The sequence below is a fragment of the Thunnus albacares genome, chromosome 16 (assembly GCF_914725855.1).
Source record: "Thunnus albacares chromosome 16, fThuAlb1.1, whole genome shotgun sequence".
Classification (NCBI taxonomy): domain Eukaryota; kingdom Metazoa; phylum Chordata; class Actinopteri; order Scombriformes; family Scombridae; genus Thunnus; species Thunnus albacares.
Window position 1 is genome coordinate 19,136,619 of NC_058121.1, and position 22,298 is coordinate 19,158,916.

At 38.6% G+C, this 22,298-nt stretch overlaps 1 protein-coding gene across 2 annotated transcripts; it reads left to right on the forward strand.

Moving 5' to 3' along the window:
• The first annotated feature begins 331 nt into the window (after nt 1–331).
• gpcpd1 (glycerophosphocholine phosphodiesterase 1) lies at nt 332–21,727 on the forward strand. 2 transcript variants are annotated; one of them, XM_044376814.1, is made up of 21 exons: nt 332–687; nt 984–1,074; nt 1,502–1,592; nt 1,712–1,796; nt 3,032–3,107; nt 4,231–4,272; nt 4,619–4,742; nt 5,001–5,241; nt 5,435–5,597; nt 5,727–5,856; nt 5,983–6,037; nt 6,140–6,232; nt 6,705–6,782; nt 13,771–13,810; nt 14,491–14,549; nt 14,787–14,852; nt 14,957–15,093; nt 15,287–15,422; nt 16,035–16,195; nt 17,656–17,690; nt 20,005–20,154. In XM_044376814.1, exons 2-21 carry the CDS (start codon nt 1,017–1,019, stop codon nt 20,046–20,048), a joined length of 1,914 nt encoding a protein of 637 aa, XP_044232749.1. In that variant the 5' UTR covers nt 332–687; nt 984–1,016; the 3' UTR covers nt 20,049–20,154. The 2 variants fall into 2 exon arrangements, with proteins under 2 accessions (XP_044232749.1, XP_044232748.1); XM_044376813.1 differs by lacking the exon at nt 17,656–17,690 and having other exon boundaries at nt 333–687; nt 20,005–21,727.
• The last annotated feature ends 571 nt before the right edge of the window (nt 21,728–22,298 follow it).

Here is a 22,298-nt window from a genome sequence, read left to right on the forward strand (position 1 = left end):
AATAGTCATACATTCAGTCATTGTGTTACTTGTGGATGGAATTTAAGTGAAAATAAATGATTCCCCCTTTTTGCTGGGGACCCATGGTAACAGCCTCAAGGTCCCCTGGGGGTCCTGGACCTCACTTTGAGAACCACTGTTCTAGGGCACCAAATATGCTGGGTAGCAGTTTTCTGTGTAGTGTAGGCTTCATTATTAGAAAATACATCTGGAGTCCTCTTCATCCATCTCGATATAAATCATATGTTATAATTATGAATGATTTATTCCTCCTCCATTACACTGAAGCGTATGGTTTATTCTGAAAGTACACACCGGAAGTTTTGCGTTTTCATTTCCGTTAGCTTGATGTTTATGTAGCTGAATGTTTGCTAGCGGTAGTCAATCTTTGTCTAAAGTCAAACAGGTTATCCAACGCCAGTGTCAGAAACTCGTATCGCGGCCAAATTGATGTCACAGGGAAGCTTTGACTGAGCCGTATGCGTTATTTTTTAAAATTATTTTAGTTAAGTCTAAGCTTAACATCGAGACATTGTTTCGTTAGAGGCAGTGATGGCTAGCGGTAGACTGAGTTCAGGTTTGTTTTCGCTCAGACCGAAACCTCTCAACGCGATAGTCGAACCTGGTTCACTGTGAGTGCTCCATCTTTGAGGCTCACAAGTACCGACACCTAGCTGCCAAAAACAAGTAGGTAGCTGTTGTCTCTCCTGTGTTGTGGTTGTCTTCTCTTTAAGTTGAATGTCTTGCTATTCGTTGGATGTTAGCTAGGGGATGTTCAACTGGTCTATAGGTAACCCGTCACTAATGAGTCAGCTGTGTGATGCTTTTTTGATAACGGCTTTAAGTTATCGATACAGGCAGAAGCCGCACTTGGCACGCACGGGAGTGTACTCTGCCTCTGTATATCGCTTAAATTGTACCAGACAGTCAGTGAATGAAATAATACTATTTTTTGACAGCCTGTTTATGTGCTTTTTTTTTAGCTTGTTTTCCGCCGCAAGTCTTTCTCTGTGCCTATGCCCACCATGGAGACCGCCGAGGTGACTTTGGCTGTCAGAGGAGAAACATCCCCAGGTATGGCTGTTCAACTACACAGCTACAAATCAACGCGTCTGTGGACTCTTGTTACTACATGATCTGGTTTCATAACGCAAGTGTTATTACTTGCTTTCATCATTTACTATCTATTTGTGCTGTATAGTGCTGCCAACAAGTTGTGATGTGAAAGAGTCACTTTTGTAAGAGTTTAGTTACGTTCCTGGGGGAAAAAGAGGTGGTTAGGATTGTGAAAATATGAAATTTACCAAGTTTTCACACATTTATAAGACAAGTAGATGCAATATTTGGTGGCCCATGCCGGCATTTCCTTGTTTAGTAAGACATTTCAAACATGTTCATATTGAAATGTTGTTGTTAAAAACTGTAAAGGTTGCTGTTCATGTCAGTCATATATTTATTGTTGAAGTTACATCCGGTAACAGATCAATTTGCTGGTTTTTAGGTGAAGTGATTGCAGTTACTGGCAGCTGTGAAACCCTAGGAAGCTGGAGCCATCAGAAAGCTGTGATCTTACATCCTGATGGAAATGATGGGTAAGTTAAACACTTTAAAGAGTGTGTTTTGTTTTTTTCTATCAGGTTACATGCGAGTGGTTATCATCTTTCTATATTTCCTCTCTAAAATATCAATGTGTGTGGTCATTTTTTGACAGAAATACCTGGACTAGAACCATCACTATACCTAAGGGAATTGTTTCCAAGTACCGCTATTTCAAAGGCTTCTTTCTGGAGTCAAAGGTGAGCAGAGTCTTCTGTCTGTAACAAGTAACACATTCATTTGGACAACTTTTGAAAGCTGTGTTGGCTGTTTAAAAAGATGAATATGGGTAAATTTGATTGTGATACGTTGCAAAATTGCTTTTCCTCTACTGTCAAAAGTATTGTTGCATGTTATGTGATGATTTCAGGTGTTTTTTTTATAGCTTTTTATAGCTCATCAATAGGGAAAAAAAGAGAGATTTTGTTAGCTTGTTTGTTAAAGTTCTACATTTGCTACCGTTACAACTTGGATCAGTCACAGGATATCACGTTTTCTACATCTGTGTTTATGCTCTCAGAAACAGCTGTAGGCCAATGTTGTGGAATAGCGAGTCCTGGGCAAACTGCCAACTGGCTGGCTCTAATCTAGGGTCACGTTCAGACCAACATATGCACGTGAGCTTTTCCTGAGCCTCTGCTAAGCCTGCCTGTATGCACAAACATAGCAGGGATCAGATATCCCTGGAAAAAAGAGAGAGTGAGTGAGTGAGAGACAGAAATTTGTCAGACATTTCCCAGAAAAAAACTCTCTCGAAGTATTTGTGTGTTGTTTTTAATTTCAAGGGTGGGGCTTACATTGTGTGAGTCTTGACTCAACTTCCTCATGCCTCCATAGAAAGCCCTCACTTTGTAAATTACTTTGGCTTGAAGTTCCTTTGAGCTGAAACTTGACATTGGCTTTCTTTCCACAGTTGTTGCAATGTTAAAGAAGTTTCCCTGTGTGGTGATTTATTCATGCAGTTTGAGTCAAGCTTGAAATTTAAGATAGTTACTCCAAATACCTGTGGAGAAACGGTAGCAGTAATATAAACACCTTTTTTTTAAGTCATGGATTATGTTTTTTTCACAGCTGTTGTTGTTCTTGTTCACAGTGTAATATTTTATTCAACACAATCATGATGTAATTTCATTACAAAGGTCAAAATGTGTCGCTACAAACATATTGTTGCCATAGTTAACAGTGATTTTAAAGAGCAGCTTTAATGTGTAACACAAGAAATGTTTCGAAGTTGTTTATTTTCTTTCCTAACAAATCCACATTTCAGATTTCAACCCATGGTGGCTGACTGCCCTAGCTGGGGATTGGTGAATATACCAGCTCTAATTCCTTTCTCACCTTTTAGTCCAAAGACGACTCGGAGACCCGGACTGAAAATAGAATCAATGTATCTGATTTGAAAACCCTAACGTTGTACTAAACATTGGAATTGCAGAATGCAGATGGTCCCTGTCAAGTGATAGTCAATATGTGGGAGACCCATCATCAACCCCGCACGATGAGCCCCACAGGTATAAAACAACAACAACAACAAAAAAATGTTCAGTTTGGTTGGGTTTGGCAAAAGTGTGTCATACTCGAACCCCTTTTGTAGCTCCCATTGCTTACTCTATAGCACTATAGGTTAAAGTTGCCTTCGCCCCTCGAGTTTGTTGTTTTTGGGCAACATGTAATGCATTTAAAATAATTTAGATGTGTTATTTATGCTGCAATACTTTCACTATTGTTTCTTACCTCTGATTCAGACATAACTAGCCGAGTAGAACAGACGTTAGTTTGCCAGTAAGTTACAACAGTAGACAACCTTGATGTTACGCTTCAAGCCCAGCAAAATGCACGTGCATGTTTGTTGCGTCATTCAGCGGGAGCGGCTTAGCAGAGCGATACGAGAAAGCATCGTGAATGTTCAAACGGCCTGCCGCAGCTTTAACATACCACAACCTGTCTGCAATGTTTGTTCTTCAAATGACATCTGTGATTTATTGATAGCGCTCTTTTGCAGAGTGCACGTGCTTTGGCAAAGATGAGGGAGACCACTCGCTGGATTAATATATAGTCAAAGAGGAAGCACTCCAGTGCAGTAGATGTCATGAGCTGTCATTGTAGACCTGTCTAGTTAAAACACCAATGTGTTGGCTTACCACAGACAAAACTCATTGAAAGCTTTGAGCTTGATAGGAAGAATAGCTGCAGCCATGTCCGCACCCCGCTTGATGCACTTTTTCACTCTGGCCTGGCACCTCATCCTTGTGTTTTTTTTATGTTTTGTTTTGTTTTTTTTCTTCAAGAAAATCTCACTGAAATTTTCCCACTAGGATTGTTACAAATATGAGGTTTATGTCTGTATTACATTCAGAGATGTTTGTTTGTCTTTTATAGTTTTATTAACATGCTGCTAAATTAACCTTAATGACATGCTCACGTTAGACTTCCACTTAAAGATTTATCGGAATCAAATGTGTTTTATTGCTCAGTCGATACTCTTGAAGTGAGAGCAAACCAGAGTTACTTAAATTCTGTTGGAACTGAGATTTGATATTGCTTTTGGAAAAGCTCTGGCTTGATCTGACCTCAATTTTTGTATGGTTGAGATTCTTCTATCTTTTTTTCTAATTCCTTTTTCCTTTATTGCAGCATCACACCTGAATATTGACGATGGAGAATTTGGAGTTCACAGTAAGTTGGATAAACACAATAGCTACAACTAATCCTATACATCTAGGAGCTCTTGATTCTCATTACCTACTAAAATGGTCATGAGATGGAAGAACTGTAAAACTAAATTGCTTTCTGATGTACTTAACGCCTCTGGGAATTGTAATCCCTATAGACATTGTATTCACTTCCTCTTTTTTTATTTTTGTACAGTAGAGGTTTTTAGGTCGTTCCATTATAACAGAACAAACGGTTGCCTCTTCCCTGCTTTTGTTGCTGCCACCAGTTCTCTGGTCAGCAGTCATGGCAAACAAAGTGGACATACATTCTCATCAAAAGCTTCCTCTCTGTGTCCTTTTTCTGTTAGATGGGATGAATTGTGTTGACTCCGGGTGGCTGACGTGCCAGACGGAGATTCGCCTGCGTCTGCACTATTCTAAAATGTCTCCGGTTTCCATCACTAAGAAGAAATTCAAGAAGTCTCGCTTCAGGTAGGGAAGACACCCAGGTCGAATTTAACACCAGCCAGAGAAAGTTCTGCTTGAAAGCGCCGTGAGACGGATAAGTGGATCGTTACAGCGCTATTATTACCCTACCTACCTGTTAGTGTTGTGTAACAGAAACCCTGCACACAGAATGACAGCAAAACATAATTTTATTAAATCTTTTAATGTTTTGATGCGTTACTTTTTGTAAATATATGTGGCTCTCAATATGACCATAGCTGTTTATTTTACCTACCTATCCAGGATCAAGCTAACATTAGAGGGCATTGAGGAGGAGGAAGACGAGGAGGATAATGAGCTCAGTCCTTCATCTTGGCACAAGATGACCAGCACTCTGGAGACCAGTATGATCAGTGCCAATGGCTATAAGTCGCGCCACTCACAGCCTGAATGTGGGTATGCTCTGGAGCCCTCGCAGTGGACTGAGTACAGTATCCACACTATGGACCCAGACAACCTAGAGCTCACCTTCGAGTTCTTTGAGGTAACACTTAGGGGAATACTGCTTCTGATAAACCAGTAATTTTGTACAACCCATCTCTTAATAAGCTATAAAGAGGATTCTTGACTGCTTGACTAATGCGAGTGGAAAAAATAAGAACAAAACAAGCATCACGATTAAAATAATCTGGTTTAATTTGAGCAGGATTATAACAATCCATCATCTGTGTTTACAGGAGGACATGAGTGAGCATGTAGTCCACGGGGACACTCATCCCGGTCATGTGGGCACAGCTTGCCTCCTCTCTTCCTCTTTTCTGGAGAACGGCAAGGACACCGGAGTAGCCACACTTCCCATAATGGGTCGAAATTCCCGACAGACCATCGGGAAAGTCAGAGGTAAGATCTCGAACCAAAGAATTCCACACAAGATGTCAATGATGTGGCTTTGCAAAAGGTTGGAGGGGGGGGGGGGCTGCAAAGCCTACATTGCAAGTCTCAAACATGTTGCCTTACTTTCTGTTCCAGTGGACTACCTGGTGATCCGGCCCATCCAGGGGCTGCAGTGTGACATGAGCTCCTCGTTCACCAAGTACTGGAAGAAAAGAAGCACCCTGGATGTGGGCCACAGAGGAGCTGGTAGCACACATGCAGCCAAGTGAGCCTTAACAAGTCTTTAGCCCGGATAGAATAGAGTGATTTGCATAGAACTTGTTAAAAAGTAAATACATCTATCCTGTGTCTGTTCCATGTCAACATTTTTTTTTAAATTTCTGTCTTACAGGCACCACAGAGTCAGGGAAAACACCATAGCCTCTTTCAAAAGTGCTGCCAAGCATGTAAGTTAATCAGACGATTAATGCAGTTAAGTGAGTAAGTGAGTAAATATTTACTCATTACATTAATTCTGCCTTAATCGTGTGTCAATTCTGTTCATTTAGGGTGCAGCCTACATAGAGTTTGATGTTCACCTCTCCAAAGATGCTGTTCCCATTGTTTACCATGATCTCACGTGCTGCATATCCACCAAGAAGGTATGATGAAGGCTTGTTGTACTTGATGATGGACATACTGTATGAAAGTGACTTGGTAGTGTTCAAATGTGCTGCTTCTGTATTTTTATCTTGAATGTATATACTTCTGTAGGTTTTTATTTTTATTGAATTCAATGAGTAATTTTTAAAATATTTAGGAAAATTGTCAGTATAATTGTCAGTATAGACAAATGTATATCACAACTAAATTTGAGGTTATGCTGCATGATCAAATCTTCTAGTAATGAATAGAAAACATGTCTTTAATAAACCTTTAGAATATTATATGTAAAATATTCTTTTAGACTGAATCTTTCTGTTTAAATAGATCACAGTGAGTTTTTTTTAAAAAAATTGTATAGCAGTCACTGTACACTACATTTTGGACATTTGTTCCTGTGGGAATATTTTTTGTTGTGGACAGAAAAGGCTGTAAACAATTAATGTGATTCTTTTTTTGTCCTCTTGACAGAAAAATGACAATACTTCTCTGGAGCTTATTGAGGTGCCAGTCAAAGACTTGACATATGACCAGCTGCAGCTTCTGAAGGTAAGAGCCTGTGCTGGCTAAACCTGTGTGTCAGGGGTGTGTCACATTCATGCTTCTCAGTAACCATGAGGTCAGGTTAAGCTGCATGGTAAAAATAGGCTTCAGAGCTAGTTAAGTGGGAGGTGCATCACAATATGTATTTATGTTTTACAGGCCACAAAGACAGAAATTCAGAGAAAAAGTTGACATTTGGGGCTACAGCTCTACAATACTGTAACTAACATTTAGTAACATCTGTAGCGCTTCACAATACCGAGCACTAGTCACTCATCACAAATCCAGTTTGTTTACCATTCAGCACTTCATTTTGACCTATTGTTTCTGCTCAACCTTACCTGTTCTCGGTCTCTTGGACGACTGTCAGGCTCAAATATGTGTTAGACTGTGGACTGTCAAATGAGTTGGAGTAGGGCTGGGCGATATGCACAAAATCAAATATCACAATGTTTTTTGATTAAATACCTCCATATTGATATTGCGACAGTATTGTAGGGATGACTATAGTTGCTTTCATAAGATATTTACACAATGAAATTTTGGATAAATAATCATCAGTAATGTGGATATAATGACTAATGGGTAAAAGCAAATAATGTAACAGCTAGAACAGCTCAGAATATTACATCACTTTACTGTAATGCAGTCTTTGTGGACCCCAGGACGAGTTGCCAAGTGCTAATGGGGCTCCTGATAAACTAAACTAAAGTGAAGACAACACCATATCACATATAGCATATATGCCATATCACAATATTACGACATCCAACATCTAAGACAATATCTAGTCTCATTTTATGATATCAATCATAATATGGATATATTGCCCAGCCCTAAGTTGGAGTATGTATTTTGAACCCAATTAGTGTTCAACTGAAATTGCATCAGCGGAAAGACATGGTTGTGATGAGTAACCTTATTAACAGCTTGATTTCACTCACCTGGTTCCCTGTAACTTGGACAAATCTGGTTTATTACATGTTTGGCTCCTATTTTTGTATTTTATTTTATTTTTTTTTTTACCATTAAAGTAATTAATGGAGAAATGAGACAGTGTCAACAATGCCACAAAGAAGTCTGATGTGGCAGAAAACAAAAGTCAATCAGGAGGTTTTATTCAAGCCAGATTACATAAACCACTTTATCTGGAGATAAAACTAAAAGCCCACACTTCCATAGTGTCAGTAATAATTCTTAATAGACATTTCTCATGGAAAAGAGCTTAGCTGATTTGGACTTGCCACAGCAGCTAAAGCAGTGACTGCAGTAATTACATTACTGATGGCCCCGTTCCATTTAGGCCCCATATAAGCTGTATCAGGATACATCATCTGACAATGATATCTGATCCACAGGTCTTTGTTTTACACCTGGTATATGGAACAAAACACTCAAATGAAATGGAGTCATCATTAATGTTATTAATTACAGTGTCCTGACAAGTCGAACTGTCTGCTGTGATCATGCAGAAACACTATGTACAGTGGACAGTCTTGACTAATACTTTTATCATTTGTTCAAAACTGCAGTGATTGCATGGCTGCTTGTTTTTCTGGCCCCGTTGCTCTTCTTCTAGCAACATCATCATGCTCCTACATCTCAGTAATTAGCTTGGTGAGCATAAAATTGTTATTACTGATAGGAATGATGGTGATAGTGAAAACCATGAGCAGAGGACTCAAGTTGAAATAAAGATTAATATTAAAATAAACTAGCAGTATTACCTTTTTTAATCTATTATTAATGTTAGAAGTCAAGAACTTTAGTGTCATTATGTGAGAATTGCAAAATTGCAATTGCGTCAACAGCAAATAGTGCATTTGTACAGGAGGCACTGATAAGAGGAGCACAAAACCATTGCGTCTGGGCATGCCGCCATCTTGCCATGCGTGCCGCCATCTTATATCTATCAGAAGTCAAAGAGGTTGTGGTAAGAGCCATCAGCCCAGGACTAAAGCTGCGTGACATGCTTAAAATAAAGACTAATTTGACCCTGCCTCAGCTAAAAAACAATATTAAAGGGACATTACTAAGGAGATGACACATCAGACCTGTACCAAAAATTGATAAGCATTCTCAAGAACTAAAAGAGTCAGCACAAGATTTTGTTAAGAGCTATTGACCTGAAAGTCAGACTGCTCTTTGCATCCAAGGAGAGTGAGTCAGAGGAACACTACAGTGCCGATCTAGTCAAAAGGAAATTTCTGAGATCAGTGGAAACCGGACTGCTCAATGACAATATCAATTCAGATCAAGCCCTTTCTTGATAACCTGGATGTGACAGATGAAAAGATAAAAGAAGCAGCTAACCTTGAGGCTGAGAGACTCAACAAGTTAAAGAGGAACAGCACCAAGACACCCAGAGAAGCTGAGCTGCAGACAACCAGCAACACTTTGGACAGTTCACATGGCTCTTTATTAGCCCAGAGCACACAGCCGGTGAGGAACACCAAATATCTCTCCAAGGAAAAAGTAAAGGCCTGCTTACCCTTCACCCGGGCCTGTGGTGTACACCCTGGAAAGAGAGCTTCAAACAGAGGCAGCTGAAATGAAATAGATATTGCTTGTTTCCACAAGTACTGGCAAATCAAAGAACTATAAGCAAATGGCAGAGAGCAAGGACACGTGAAGGATAGGCTGCATGCTTTGCCAGGACAAAGGAGAGGCAAGAAGCTGTAGTCACTGCTTCAAATGTGGTCAGCTGGGCCACATTCCCAGATGATGTAGAGCTCCACGCCAGATGCAGCAAAACTGCAGAGGGTTGCTACTGAGGGACCGGCAGTGACTGTCAGAGTCACGCCATTGCCACTAATGTCTGCAGACATGCACAGACATGTAGCTGGCAGGAACACAAACCCCTGTGTACAGCAGTCAGGTTAGTTGAGCGACATTTAGAGATACAGAGAAACAAGTTATCAGAGATGTACAATCTTGATTACCTCTCAGCAAAACAAGGTAAAAAACTCCAATTGGGAAAAGTAAAATGGTGAAATGTACCTTTGATAATGTACCAGTGACAGCACTGTAGGATACAGGCACCCAAGCAACTGTAACAAATGACAAATGGCAAGCTGAACATCTGCCCAAAATGTCAGAGCAATAGATGAACTCTATTGTACCAGTACCACTAAATGGACTTGGCTGATCAGATGGAAATACCATTTATGGGGTGTATACCCATAGAATTCAAAACTTAGCAGGTCAGATACTATTAGTGCTAGTCAGCTAGTGCCAGTACTGGCTTCCAGTGACCCCCAATGAGGCAGAAGATCATATCATTGGCTTTAATGTAGTAGGGGAAGTGATTAATGAGCAACTGAAACAACAGCAGGGTGTTATATCCAGTGACAGTGCCACAGAGATCACTAGCGGTGCTTTTGACATTGACTCTGGTGCGGCAAAAACTTTAATCCAGCTGATGCACGCTCACTAGTCCAGTAGTGAGGGGATCATGGTAAGGATCGGCAAGAGTAAAGTTGTCTTACATCCAGCCGAAGTCACCACAGTGAGATTTAGTCGATTCTAGGCTACCCAGACCTGAATTGAACTGTTTGCTTCTCAGGCAGGACTGGGAGCTGTGCTGTACCAGCGCAGTCAAGGCAAGCTAGAGGTAAAAGCCTATGGGACCAAAACGCTCACCCCTCCAGAGAGCAATTATCACCTGCACTCTCGGAAGCTAGAGTTTCCGGTGCTTAAGTGGGCCATCTGTGAGCACTTCAGAGACTTTCAAGGATCCAATGTTCATAATTTTTATTTTATGCAGTATTAATGTTTGTGGATGTGCAGTATTGCAGGTTATGTTGTTGAGTCAGAAAAAGTGAGCTGTTTGAAAAACTTTGCCTCCCTACCTCTCTGACCTCTCTACCATTTATTAATAACATGAATTCACTACATTCAGTATCAAGAACGGATGTAATTCACAACACTCTTCAGGCTTGACAAGATGTAAAGAGGTTTTATGGATCCTCTGTCAGAATCTCTCTTAGCTCCTCTATTCTCCAATCCAGACCTGCGACCCTCTGTTGGAAAGTCCCTGTTGACAAAGTGGAAAGAATGTGGTACACATCAGTTTCACATCAGTTTCAACTTACTGAAGGTTCCCTTAAATCCTTCGCAGATCTAAGATCAGAGTTTGAAATTCCAAAACAGGACTTTTATAAATCTTACAAATTTGTCACTTAATTACGACTCTGGAAGGGTTAGTATGACTATCTCTGGGGTTGTCAAGTATAGAGGAGATTCTGGAGAGCTCCACATCATCATCACGAAAATCTCTTTGATTTATAGTGGTCCATCATAGTTCTTCCTTGACCCCACTTAAGATTGTATGGCAAAGAGATCTGGGATGCGATTCTAGTGATCTTTTGCACAGGATGTTAAGAAAGATGTATCAATATTCATCTTCTAGATTTCATTGTTATAAAATATGTACATGTATGGATATGTAATATCGATGGATCAATTATCCATATTTTCTGGGAATACAGAAAATTAAAACACTTTTGGAAGACAGTACACGATCTGACTGCCAAGGTTTTGGAAATCCCGTCAGACATTACACCAGTACACTATGTCTTTGGTACAAAACTGGACAGGACACTAGACCTCATATCTGCGAAGAGGTTTGGCATAATATCATATATAGCGAAGAAATGAATCTTGCTCAACATTTAATTTGTTCAGACAAATTCCAAACGAAACACAACTGGAACAGCGCACATATACCATTAAAAAATAAGGGGGATATCTTTCTGAGAACATGAGAACCTCTAGTGGACCTCTGACCTCTATGTACTGTGACCACGGTTGAATTTCTATTTATTTATTTATTTTTTGTTCTCATTTATCTATTCCTAATCATTTTGTACTTTATTTCACTCTAGTCACTATTACTATTATTTTTATCCTACCTTTATTTTCTCTGTACTGACTTTGGATTATGTTTGTTATAAGATGAAAACAAATACAGAAATAATTGGAAAAAGAAAAGAAAAAGCAAGTTGTGAAGCAGAAAGAGAAGTAAAACTCTGCTTGTTGTTGTTGTACATTACAGTAAGAAAAGAAGGCAGTAGAGTCTCTGGCTGCAACAGTAAGAATTAATTGACTCACAAAATACAAACAGAAAAACAAAAGATACACAATTCTGGCATTTAATCAACAAACAAGTGAGTCCTACCACTTCTAACCTCCTCCAAACCAATTTACAAATCTAAACCAACCCTTTACCAGCGCACCCATCAAACAATACAGTCATAAACATTATTACTATCCTACAATTTTCACTGTATTTTCATCTTACAGCACAGGTAACATGCAGTGTTAATACTGTAGAGCAGCACTGACAGTAAAAGAAGAGAACAATTATTAGCTTCAGTCAGAAACAAATAAAAATGATGGTCTTGGATTTTTTTATTATAGTGAAATTAAGTACTTTTCCACTGGCACCCATGTCTCATTATTTTGCATTTCTATTGCCTCGGTGATCCATTCTTTCTCAGTTGGTGTATTTAAAGCGATCCATTTATTCATGATTAGCTTCTTTGTGACCATACATAGCGAGAGAAAGATCTTTTTGTTCTTTGATGATACTCTGGTGAAGTTATGCAAATCTCCCAGTATACATGACTGTGGTGTGAGTGGAATGGCTATATTGGTTTGGATCATCGCTTGCTTTGTTATACCAAACTAAAGATCTTAAATTTTATTGTAGTCCCACAACAGACGGAGCAGAGTTCCTTCCCTGGCCTTTTTATATAGATGTGATGGGGTTTAATATAATCTGTTAAGTATTTTAAATTGCCTTAGTTTTATTTTTTACAACGGAAAGGCTGCGTTGCGTTCTTCCATGTATCGTTCCTGGAAATATCATTCTGGAGTTTATGGAGGTCCCTGATCCATTTCATTGCACTGAAGTCTTAAATTGATCATTTGTGCTTTTGGTGCAATATTGTGTAAAACATTTTAACTATATTTTTATTGATCAAGTTGTGGTTAAAAAAATATGATTCCAAATTCTTGTGTGTCAATTTGTCAATGGTAATATTCTTTTTAATAGAATGCTGTAAAGTGAAGATGATTTAAGCATTCACTTCTTGGGATATTATGTTCAATTATTTATTCATTACAGGAACAGTTATATGTGTTGGAGCTTAATGAGTCCATTGTCTTTCCATTCATTCCATTTTATGACTTTTGTTTACTGAGTTGTGCCATAGTGGTTGATTTATTGAGGCAGCTTTGTTAATTCAAAGGATCTTTGTACATTATTTTAAGATGTTGGACGCTTCAGTTGGGCTTTGCATGATTTCCTTTGGAAGTGTTTTCATAAAATATTGACATTTCATGTCAATGTTTAAACTTTGTAACGTAATTTCTTCAATGTGTTTCCGATATTTGCTTACAGAGGGATCAAATAAATCACTAACTTTCTGATAAGCAAAAGATAGATTACAGTGAAAGAAGTTGGGTAGCTGTAGTCCACCTTTTCTGTTTGAACTAGACATCTTTAAAAGTATGAACATCTTGCCTTTTTCACATGGTATATAAAGGCTGAGATTGTTTTATGCAAATCTTTATTCATCTTTGCTGTGTTCACTTGACCCCACAGAGATATGGGAAGATGTGACCATCGATCTATATTTGACTTTATTGTATTAAATATTTGTGTGATATTTATATCTTGTGTTTGGTAACTATTTAAGAATTAAAATTAAGAATATTAATAAACATAAAATGCCAAAAAAAAAAAAAAAAACTTTTAGCATCACTACCACCCTATTTACAAAATCCGAAACTGAAACAAACAACCAAAACCTCCACACCCCAACCTCCTCCGCCTCTCCACTGAAAGCAGCACCTGGGAAACAGAGCAGATCAGATCATGACTTTGAAGTAGCCCTGTGGCCCACTCAACATTGAATAAGTAAGATAATGTGTAGTAATGTAATCATTCGTTGATTATTGATTAATGTATGCTTTCTTTGTTGCACAGCTGGCCCACGCCACCGCGATGAAAGGAAACGATCACAAAGGTATGCACATATTGTTTGTGTTGTGTTTATTTTCTACAGACCTCACCACCATCTTCCAGGAACATGTTGAGAAGCATCTGGCCTTTATTGCAAAAAGCATTACAGTTTTGTTGCATGTAGTATATCCTCATACAAACTGTAGATTAAAAAAATGACATAAATTCAATTCTGATCCAGTAACAGTAAACATCTCTCTCTGATACATACAGAGTGAAATGCGGAACTTTTTTTTTGTCATTTTTGGGGTTGTTGAGTAGATTTGTGTATTGATGCTCTAGCAGTGTTCACTTTCCTTTGTGTTGGGTTGAACTTGGTGAAGTTGTTTTAATTGGCTGTTGTATTATCAGTTCTGGTGGTTAAAAGTTCATCTCTGTCAAATATACAGTTTATGGCTGTGAGATTATTCTGTTTATTTTATACTGTGTGTCATGTTTGCATGTTGCCATGGCAACATGTGCCGGGTGGATTAGTCGTATCTGTGGTTGTCATAGATTTTATTAGCGTCTAATTATAGATTTTATTTGCATCTAACAACTCATACGGTCCTACTGTCTCAACCTCTGCGAGAAAACTCATAAAAATCAATGCCCTCTCTCCTCCATAAAAGGAAATGCACAGTACTTTCTGTACTTGTACAGTACAGAAAGACAGAAAGTAACTTGTGTTTGTTTATTGTTCAGATCTGCTGGACGATGAAGAAGAAATTGATGAGCATCAGCCATTCCCCTCACTGTCACAGGTAAATGACTTCATTATTATCATTATTATTAAATATCTTCAGTAATCAGTATGAGTTGTTGCTCTTACCTTCACAAGGGCAATGAACTCCATCCCCTACACCGACAGGCGCTGTCTGACAAATCTCGGTCACATACATGTAAAATAACTTGTTTTTTTTCATCGCCTACTTCTCCTCCTCCACTGTCTTTGTCACGTCAAAGTAAAATCAATCAATAGCATCCTACGTCTTTTACAGATCTTCCAGGCTATTCCTGAGCATGTGGGCTTCAACATCGAGCTCAAATGGATTTGCCAGATGAAGGTGATTAACACAGTATATTGCAACAATTATTTTGATGGTAGGTTTCATTATGAATTATGCTCTTCTCATAATAAACTGATTTGATTACCGCTCTATATTGACAGGACGGGTCATGGGACGGCAACCTATCATCCTACTTCAACATGAACACCTTCCTCGACATCGTCCTGTCCTGTGTTCTGCAGAAAGGCGGCAAAAGACGCATTGTCTTCTCCTGTTTTGACCCAGATATCTGCACCATGTAAGCACAACGGGCAACTGAGGATGAATAATGCCTAGATTTGATCAGAATGTAGAAACTGCATAGTATTCAGAAACAAAATGACCTTACATGGTGATGCAGGTATTGGCCTGTATAAATGGTTTATTTAACTAATAATTTCCTCTCAACTATCAAAAGGTTTCTTGAAATCTTTTTGATGTGTTCCTCTCAGGGTGCGTCAGAAGCAGAACAAGTACCCCATCCTCTTCCTGACTCAGGGAATTTCCGACAGGTATCCTGAACTTATGGACATCCGCTGCCAGACAACTCAGATCGCCATGAGTTTTGCCCAGAGCGAGAACATTCTGGTGAGCAACAGTTATAGAGAGTCAAATATTTATCATAATAACCACAGAAATTTCCACAGTCTAGACAAACACATGTAATACTTCAGTGTGATGAGTCAGGCAGGATGTTGTATCTGAAACATTTTCTTCACCCTCAGCAGCTCAAGCACTAATATAATAACGTCAGTACTGTGCTGAAGACATTTGGCTCACATCGGAATTTTTTTGTTCCGTCTCTTAACAAGTACCGCTGCAGTGCCTCGAGCAAAGGATTTGAAGACATAGCTCAAACTTCTCATGTCAGTCAAAACGAGAGTTCACTTAACAGACAAGTCGGCAACAATAGTTCAGTGTCAGCTGTTTCTAAAACATGCTGAGTGTTTCTAGGAAGTGGAAAAACTCCAGACAGCTTATGCAGCGTAATCTGAAGAATGAACAGTGTTTGCATATTCATAGATTGAGTTCGAGTTTGAGGCAATTTAACATTTTTTTTTGTGGAAAAGCCATGTCAAATACAAATTATTATTCAAAGAGTCAAAAAAAGAGTATTTTTATATGTCTTATAACATGTCTGGGGGGGGATCATAAATAAAATCTTTCTTCTCACTGGACTTCTTCGTCTGCTCCTTTTAGGGAATCAGCGCCCACACTGAGGAGCTGCTAAAGCACCTTAGCTACATCGGAGAGGCCCAGGCTAAAGGTCTGGTGGTGTTCAGCTGGGGAGATGACAACAACGACCATCAGACCAGGAGGAAGCTGAGAGAGCAGGGAATCGATGGGCTCATCTATGATAGGTGGGTTAAAATGTCGCTCCTTAAGACCTCAAAGTCTTCTTCTGTAGACTAGAAACTGGGGACGGGTGGATATAAGATTCAATCTTATATCAGGATAAAAACACTCACACTAATTTAATTGTGGTGGATTTCGATTATCGGGATAACCGTGAATATCCTCACATGAGCGTGAATATCCTGTCTAGCTTACTAATGTTCAGCCTTATTGATTTTTGTGATTTATTTTGAATTGATATTTGCCACAAGGGAGAGCCTGCATCTTTCCAGTCATTCGTCACCATGGCTGACGGCTCAGAATGTGAATACATGGATATCAGGTTGATAGGTTGATTGTTTTGTTTTGTTTTTCCTCTCATTGTGATTCAGTTTTTCACCAAAAAGGATGTTCACAAAAAAAGATATGTGTCCTATGATGCAATAAAAAGATGTGTTTCTTAACAAAATGTAAGGTAAAGTAACTCAAGTATGTTTTAGTGCCATTTTAAAAGCATTTTAAGTATATTTTGATGATTATCAGGATAATATTGTTAATCTGCCATGGCAAAGATGATCGTGACATGAAATTTTAATATGGTCCCATGGCTACTAGAAACACAGACACAAGCGCAACCATATCTGTGCTGCACATCTAATATTAATAATTAGAGGAAAGCGTCTTTATGTTGTACAGAGTACTCTCACAAAGGTGAAACATATGTAGAGCATGTTTTGTGTGCCAAACCATTTATTCTAATGAAACATTCAGTTAATACTTAGTACTTTCTGGACATGTCTGTCAAGATGAACATTCACATAATTGTGCGTCCAGCTACAAACTTTGCCTGTTACGCAACACCCTGTATTGCAAACTGTCAGGCACTCCCTGTGCTATTGTGTCTCCGTTCAGCCTGAAGCAGCACCCGAGTTATCAAGCAGGGCTTTCAGTTTTATAAATATAATTACTGCGTTCACAACGCCGCTCCTTGTCATACAACTGAATGTGATTACAAGGCCCTTTTTAATCAGCGCAGTTTTTCAAGGGTCAACATTATATAAGCTAGCATTGGCAGACCTGTTAATCACTTGGCACCTACCACAGCTGTTGATGAAAATGGATGATTATGCATCGAACATTTTGTGTGTGTGACCGTGAAATTGGTTACATAAAGCTTGGGTTGCTAGCAGGGTGAGAATTTCCCTTTGTCTCAGCAAAGCTGCACGGACAGCAGGACCTGTTTGTTCAGCCGTTTCAGTTCTGTGTTTCACTGTACCGTGACATTTGCCCCATATTTATGTTTGCACTTTGGCCCAGACCTTTACCTACCCCCCGGCAGAAATCAGATCATAGGTTTATATATATATATATATATTTCAACCCATAAAAGTCCCTGCAGTTTCCAAATGCAACCTCTTTTTAACATCTCAAAACATAACATTTTACATCTCTAGGCTGATGTTATAACTTTGCCTCTTTCTTACAGAATTTGTGAATGCTTGGTGCCATCTCCAGATTCCCGTAATGTCTCTCTGGTTCCTGGCTGTGTTTTGTTAATTTACCCTTGGCTGGTTTTTGTTCTCCCCCCCCCCCCTTTAAATACTGCCTGAAAGCCCATATCTTACTTATTAATATGCAGCATGAACAAATTAATATCCCTTGACAATGATACAAGACGGTTGACTTTTCTACACTTTTAAACAGAGTTTTACGTTTCAGTGGCAATTATTGATTTATATTTTGAGATTTAAAAAAAAAAACTTGGATTGAACTTAAAGGGAAACATCTGTATTTTTCAACCTGGATCCTGTTTTCCCATCATTTTGTCTCTAAGTGACTAATGGGGACAACAATTTTAGGAAAAGGGGAAAATAGGGTCCAAAAATACTGAAGTTTCCCTTTAACATGGTTGTTTGATTGGTCAACTGCCATGTTTATCATGTCTCTCGCTGTCCCTAGCTGAGGCTAGTTTTCCTAGCTGATAGCTAGGTCACTACTTTTTTTTTTTTTAATGGCTATGATTTGTTTTGGATACGCTTTGAAATGCCTCTTTAGCTCATGCTTGGTGTGATTCTCAATAATAATCAGCTTCATTATTGAAGCAGAAGAGGCACAGTGAGTAATTGACTTAATGATTAGTGTATGAATTAGTGATATATTGGCTTCTGTATGACCCAAAAATATACATTTGCATTTAAATTGCTAGTTTAAATCTAATTCATTCAAAGGAAATGTTGTGAAATAACACCGAGCCACTTTGACAACCACACATAAACTCACTGTGTAAAACTTGTAAACGTAATGAAAGTGAATGGATGGATGGTGTCAAATAACTTGATCCAAGAGAAACCATTTAAGCCTCATATATATATATATATATACATGTAGCTATTCACCTCTCAGCAGCTTTTTCAGATGTCACAGCATATTCTTCACATGTATTTTCCATTGTTTGCACCTGAGTATTGTGGACAGTCTGCTTGTACTGCAGTTTGGTTTCTTTATGAAGCCGGTGATTGCACTGGATGCTCTTTGTAGGCTTGAAAATGAGTTGCACTGCTTTCATTTGGTGATGCCTTCAGTGACCTATCATATGAAACAAGCTGAACACAGAATATCTTTGAGTTTTTCTCGCTTGACAAAAAAAAATCTCTCATTTGCCATACTGGAGGAGAGGACTCAGGACTTATTAACCCTCAGCTTCCTGGGCAGATGGTTCTGTCGATCTGTGCCTTTGTCAATATTGGCTGGACCTAATCCCATCCATGGCTTAAACCCAAACCTTAACCACCTGTAACCTGCAGCACACAACTCTCTGTTGTGCAGTGAAAATGATCACGTCTTTGCATTTGGCCTATATATGAGCTTGCATAGCTGTGATAATGGGAAAAGGTATTTTAGGTTAGTAGGCCATTGTCCATATGGGAACTGAATGAATCTTTTGTTTTTCCATACTTGACTAGTGAGGATGTTGGCCAAACATGTAATTTGAGCTGGTAGCATGAACTTAGTCTGTTTCAGAGGAGGTTGTAAAAGTAAGCCACCCAAATGAAACTGATAAGCCAGCGGAGAGCGCAAAGTAAACTTGCCAATTTATTAATCTTATTTCAACAGACCCTCGGGCGTTGCTTCACAAAATGTGGCACATGCCAGGCAAGTAAAAAGTGAGGTGCCCTTAATGTATAGATGGCACCCAAAAATCATTAAAAACACATGAACTAGACGGAGGGTCCATGTCACTGTCAAAACGGCAACCGGTGCATTCATCCCTCTAGCCAAAATGGATGCGGCAGATGTTGTTGCCATTAACATGGATGCATGAAAAATGAGTGTGGAGCTACTGCATGGTTAAACTACCATTTTATTAGATAGGTCGGAGCAGAACAGGAGTAGTTGCATCTTGGCCGATGGATCTTCTACCATTTTTGTTTTGCTTATAGCAGATAATATTAAAAAAAACAAAATGAATCCACAAATTGAGTTTTTTGTAAGTTAGTACTTTTGCTTCACACATATGAAAGAGTCTTGTCTGATGTAATGCATCATTATGATTTTATATGTGATTTTTGCTTACATACAGTATGTAATATTGTGACACATAGTATATAGATAGGTCACATATTCATTTTGTGATATTTATTTGAGACACATCACTAAGCAGTACTACTCATCAGTGTGAATTTTAAGTTTTGAGTAATATTTTGTTAATGAAACGTCGTTGGATGAGGAAGATTCTACTTTGGTTTTTGAATGACTGCTCAGACATCAGTATACACTAACGAGTAACTACTGCCACCGATCTAACCGCAACGACGTCTCCTCCTTTTCCTTTTAGAATCTGTGAGGACCAAGGAGAGCAGCCAAACATCTTCCAGATAGAGGAACAACACTCCCTGCGGGAGGTTATTACAGAGGAGACCCTAAAGAGCTCCACCTGTTCCTGCTACTCCATTCCCTGCTCCATGGCTCCCTGCATCGACTCCAAGGCCCGCGCTGGCAGCGCCGAGTCCGATTCTGGCCTGAGCTCCTCTTAAAATCTTCCCTCAACTTCAACCTTCCAATGGACCTCACTGCACAGACATACTCAAGAGGGCCAAGGTCGGGGTGGGATGATGAAACAAAAAACATGTACTCGCTCGAAAATGACAGATCAGATTCATGTATATATTAATCCAAAAAGTGATTGAAGATTGTGGCAAGATTTGACATTCTCTCCATCCTTCATGCATGGTCACAGTAGTAAAACCATCTGCACTCCACTGTACTCATTGACAGATGTTGTCCATAGTCTTGTATCTTTCAAAAGTTTTATTTATGCTGACAAGGGTGCTTTGCCAAAACATTAAGGCAGCCATACAAATGTTTTGTTTTTGTGTGATTGACAAAGACATGTCTTGGAAATCAAAAACATCTATTCAGAGAGCTTCATAATAGTGCAAGGATGTCAAATTGAGAAATCTTAACTTCACAGTAGATATTTATTTGGCCAATATGTCGTATTTCTTCATAGTGTAAGTGCTAAAAATGTAATGCATGTGATATTTTACGGGTGTAAATGTGTAAAATAAATTGTAAACTAAATCATCAGGTTTATGATAAATCCAGGATGATCAACTGCTGTTTTTTTTTTTTTTTCTGTTTCTGCTATCATGTCTATTCGTGCATGTTGCCATTAACTTCAATGTTCTTTTCATTGTCTCAAATAGCTATGAGTAATAACTACTGATAACTATTTCAGAAATGCAAAGCACAGAAACAACTGGAGGGTCTGTAGCACATCCATATTTGGGTTACATTTACATATCTACAAGAAATATGCATTTATTAGATGAATGCTTACCTCTTGGCGGATAGACTACAGCACCTAGAAGATGCCCATACGATTGATGAGTTTCCTGTTGAATGGACTGTTGAAAGCACTTGCTCCTGCGTTCTGTACCTTTTATTCCTACTTTATTCACCATTGATGATTAATAGCTGTTATTGTTTAAGCACATACTGTATGTATTCTTTTTATCTACCTGATTTAAGGAGAAGCAGAAGAATGTTTTATTTGTGACAGTGCACATGCTTACCGCAGCCTTAAGGACAGGGAAATCATGTCTTTTTTCCTTTTTCTGCCTTTTCTTTCAATATCACCAGTACCTCACTCATCATCTATAAGAATAGACTTGATTTCTGTACAGAATCAACGAATACTTTCCTATTTAACTTCACAACATCCATACTTCTCTATCTGCTGTATGGCAGATTATCTTAAGATACACTTGAAACGATCCAGCATTTTAGTATTAAAATAGTGTATTAGTAAAAATTGATTGATAATGCTGCATTTTGAACACAACAAAGCAAACTCATGTACAGTATGTACTGTCTGTATAATAGGTTTCATTGCACAATCTATAACTACAAATCCTGATGATTGAGTCATGCATGGTCTGTATATCTGTGTGTGTGAATAACAAGGGAGAATGGATGACTCCGGTGTTTAATATTAACCACCACTTCAGGACCGTGTAAATGGAAATGTAAATAAAATCAAAACATGTATTTGCTTATTTTGTCTTTGACTTGTTTCTCTCTCACATCACCTGATATTTTTTTTTGCCTTTAGTAAACATTTTTGCTTTGCAGCAGTATAAAGTCATACAGAGTGATTGTTTTGAATAATATGCTCATTTAATTAGAAAGTTTCAGGGTGATACTACTGCAAATGTATTATATTTATCACCATTATTAAGACAACAGTTTCAACTAGTTCAGACAATTACAGAACATATGAATTGCTCACACAACTGAGCTTTTATCAACATAAGTCGTATTTTGTTGAGAGTTGCAACATGACAAAATTACATGAAATTTAAAAAATGCCAAGACCTTCACCGCAAGCCAGTGTGCTACACACTTCGGGGGGATTTGAACATGTTTTTATTCCATTGGACATAATTTATAAGAACTTATCAGTAACTCTAAGTTATTTCCAAAGGTGACGACAGACAGATTAGGTCACTCACTTTTACAGCGGGCTGTAAAATGAAGATAGGTGATTATTTCTCCATCTGTTTTCTGCTGGTTGATGTCAATGTTACATAATCATCCTGCAAGATCAGAAACTCACTTCTCATATAA

Coding starts and splice junctions, on each gene's coding strand:
- gpcpd1 (XM_044376813.1), top strand. CDS start 1,017: ATGCCCACCATGGAGACCGCCGAGGTGACTTTGGCTGTCAGAGGAGAA. Junction 3,108..4,230: donor CCGCACGATGAGCCCCACAG/GTATAAAACAAC, acceptor CCTTTATTGCAG/CATCACACCTGAATATTGAC. Junction 6,783..13,770: donor ACCAGCTGCAGCTTCTGAAG/GTAAGAGCCTGT, acceptor TTTGTTGCACAG/CTGGCCCACGCCACCGCGAT.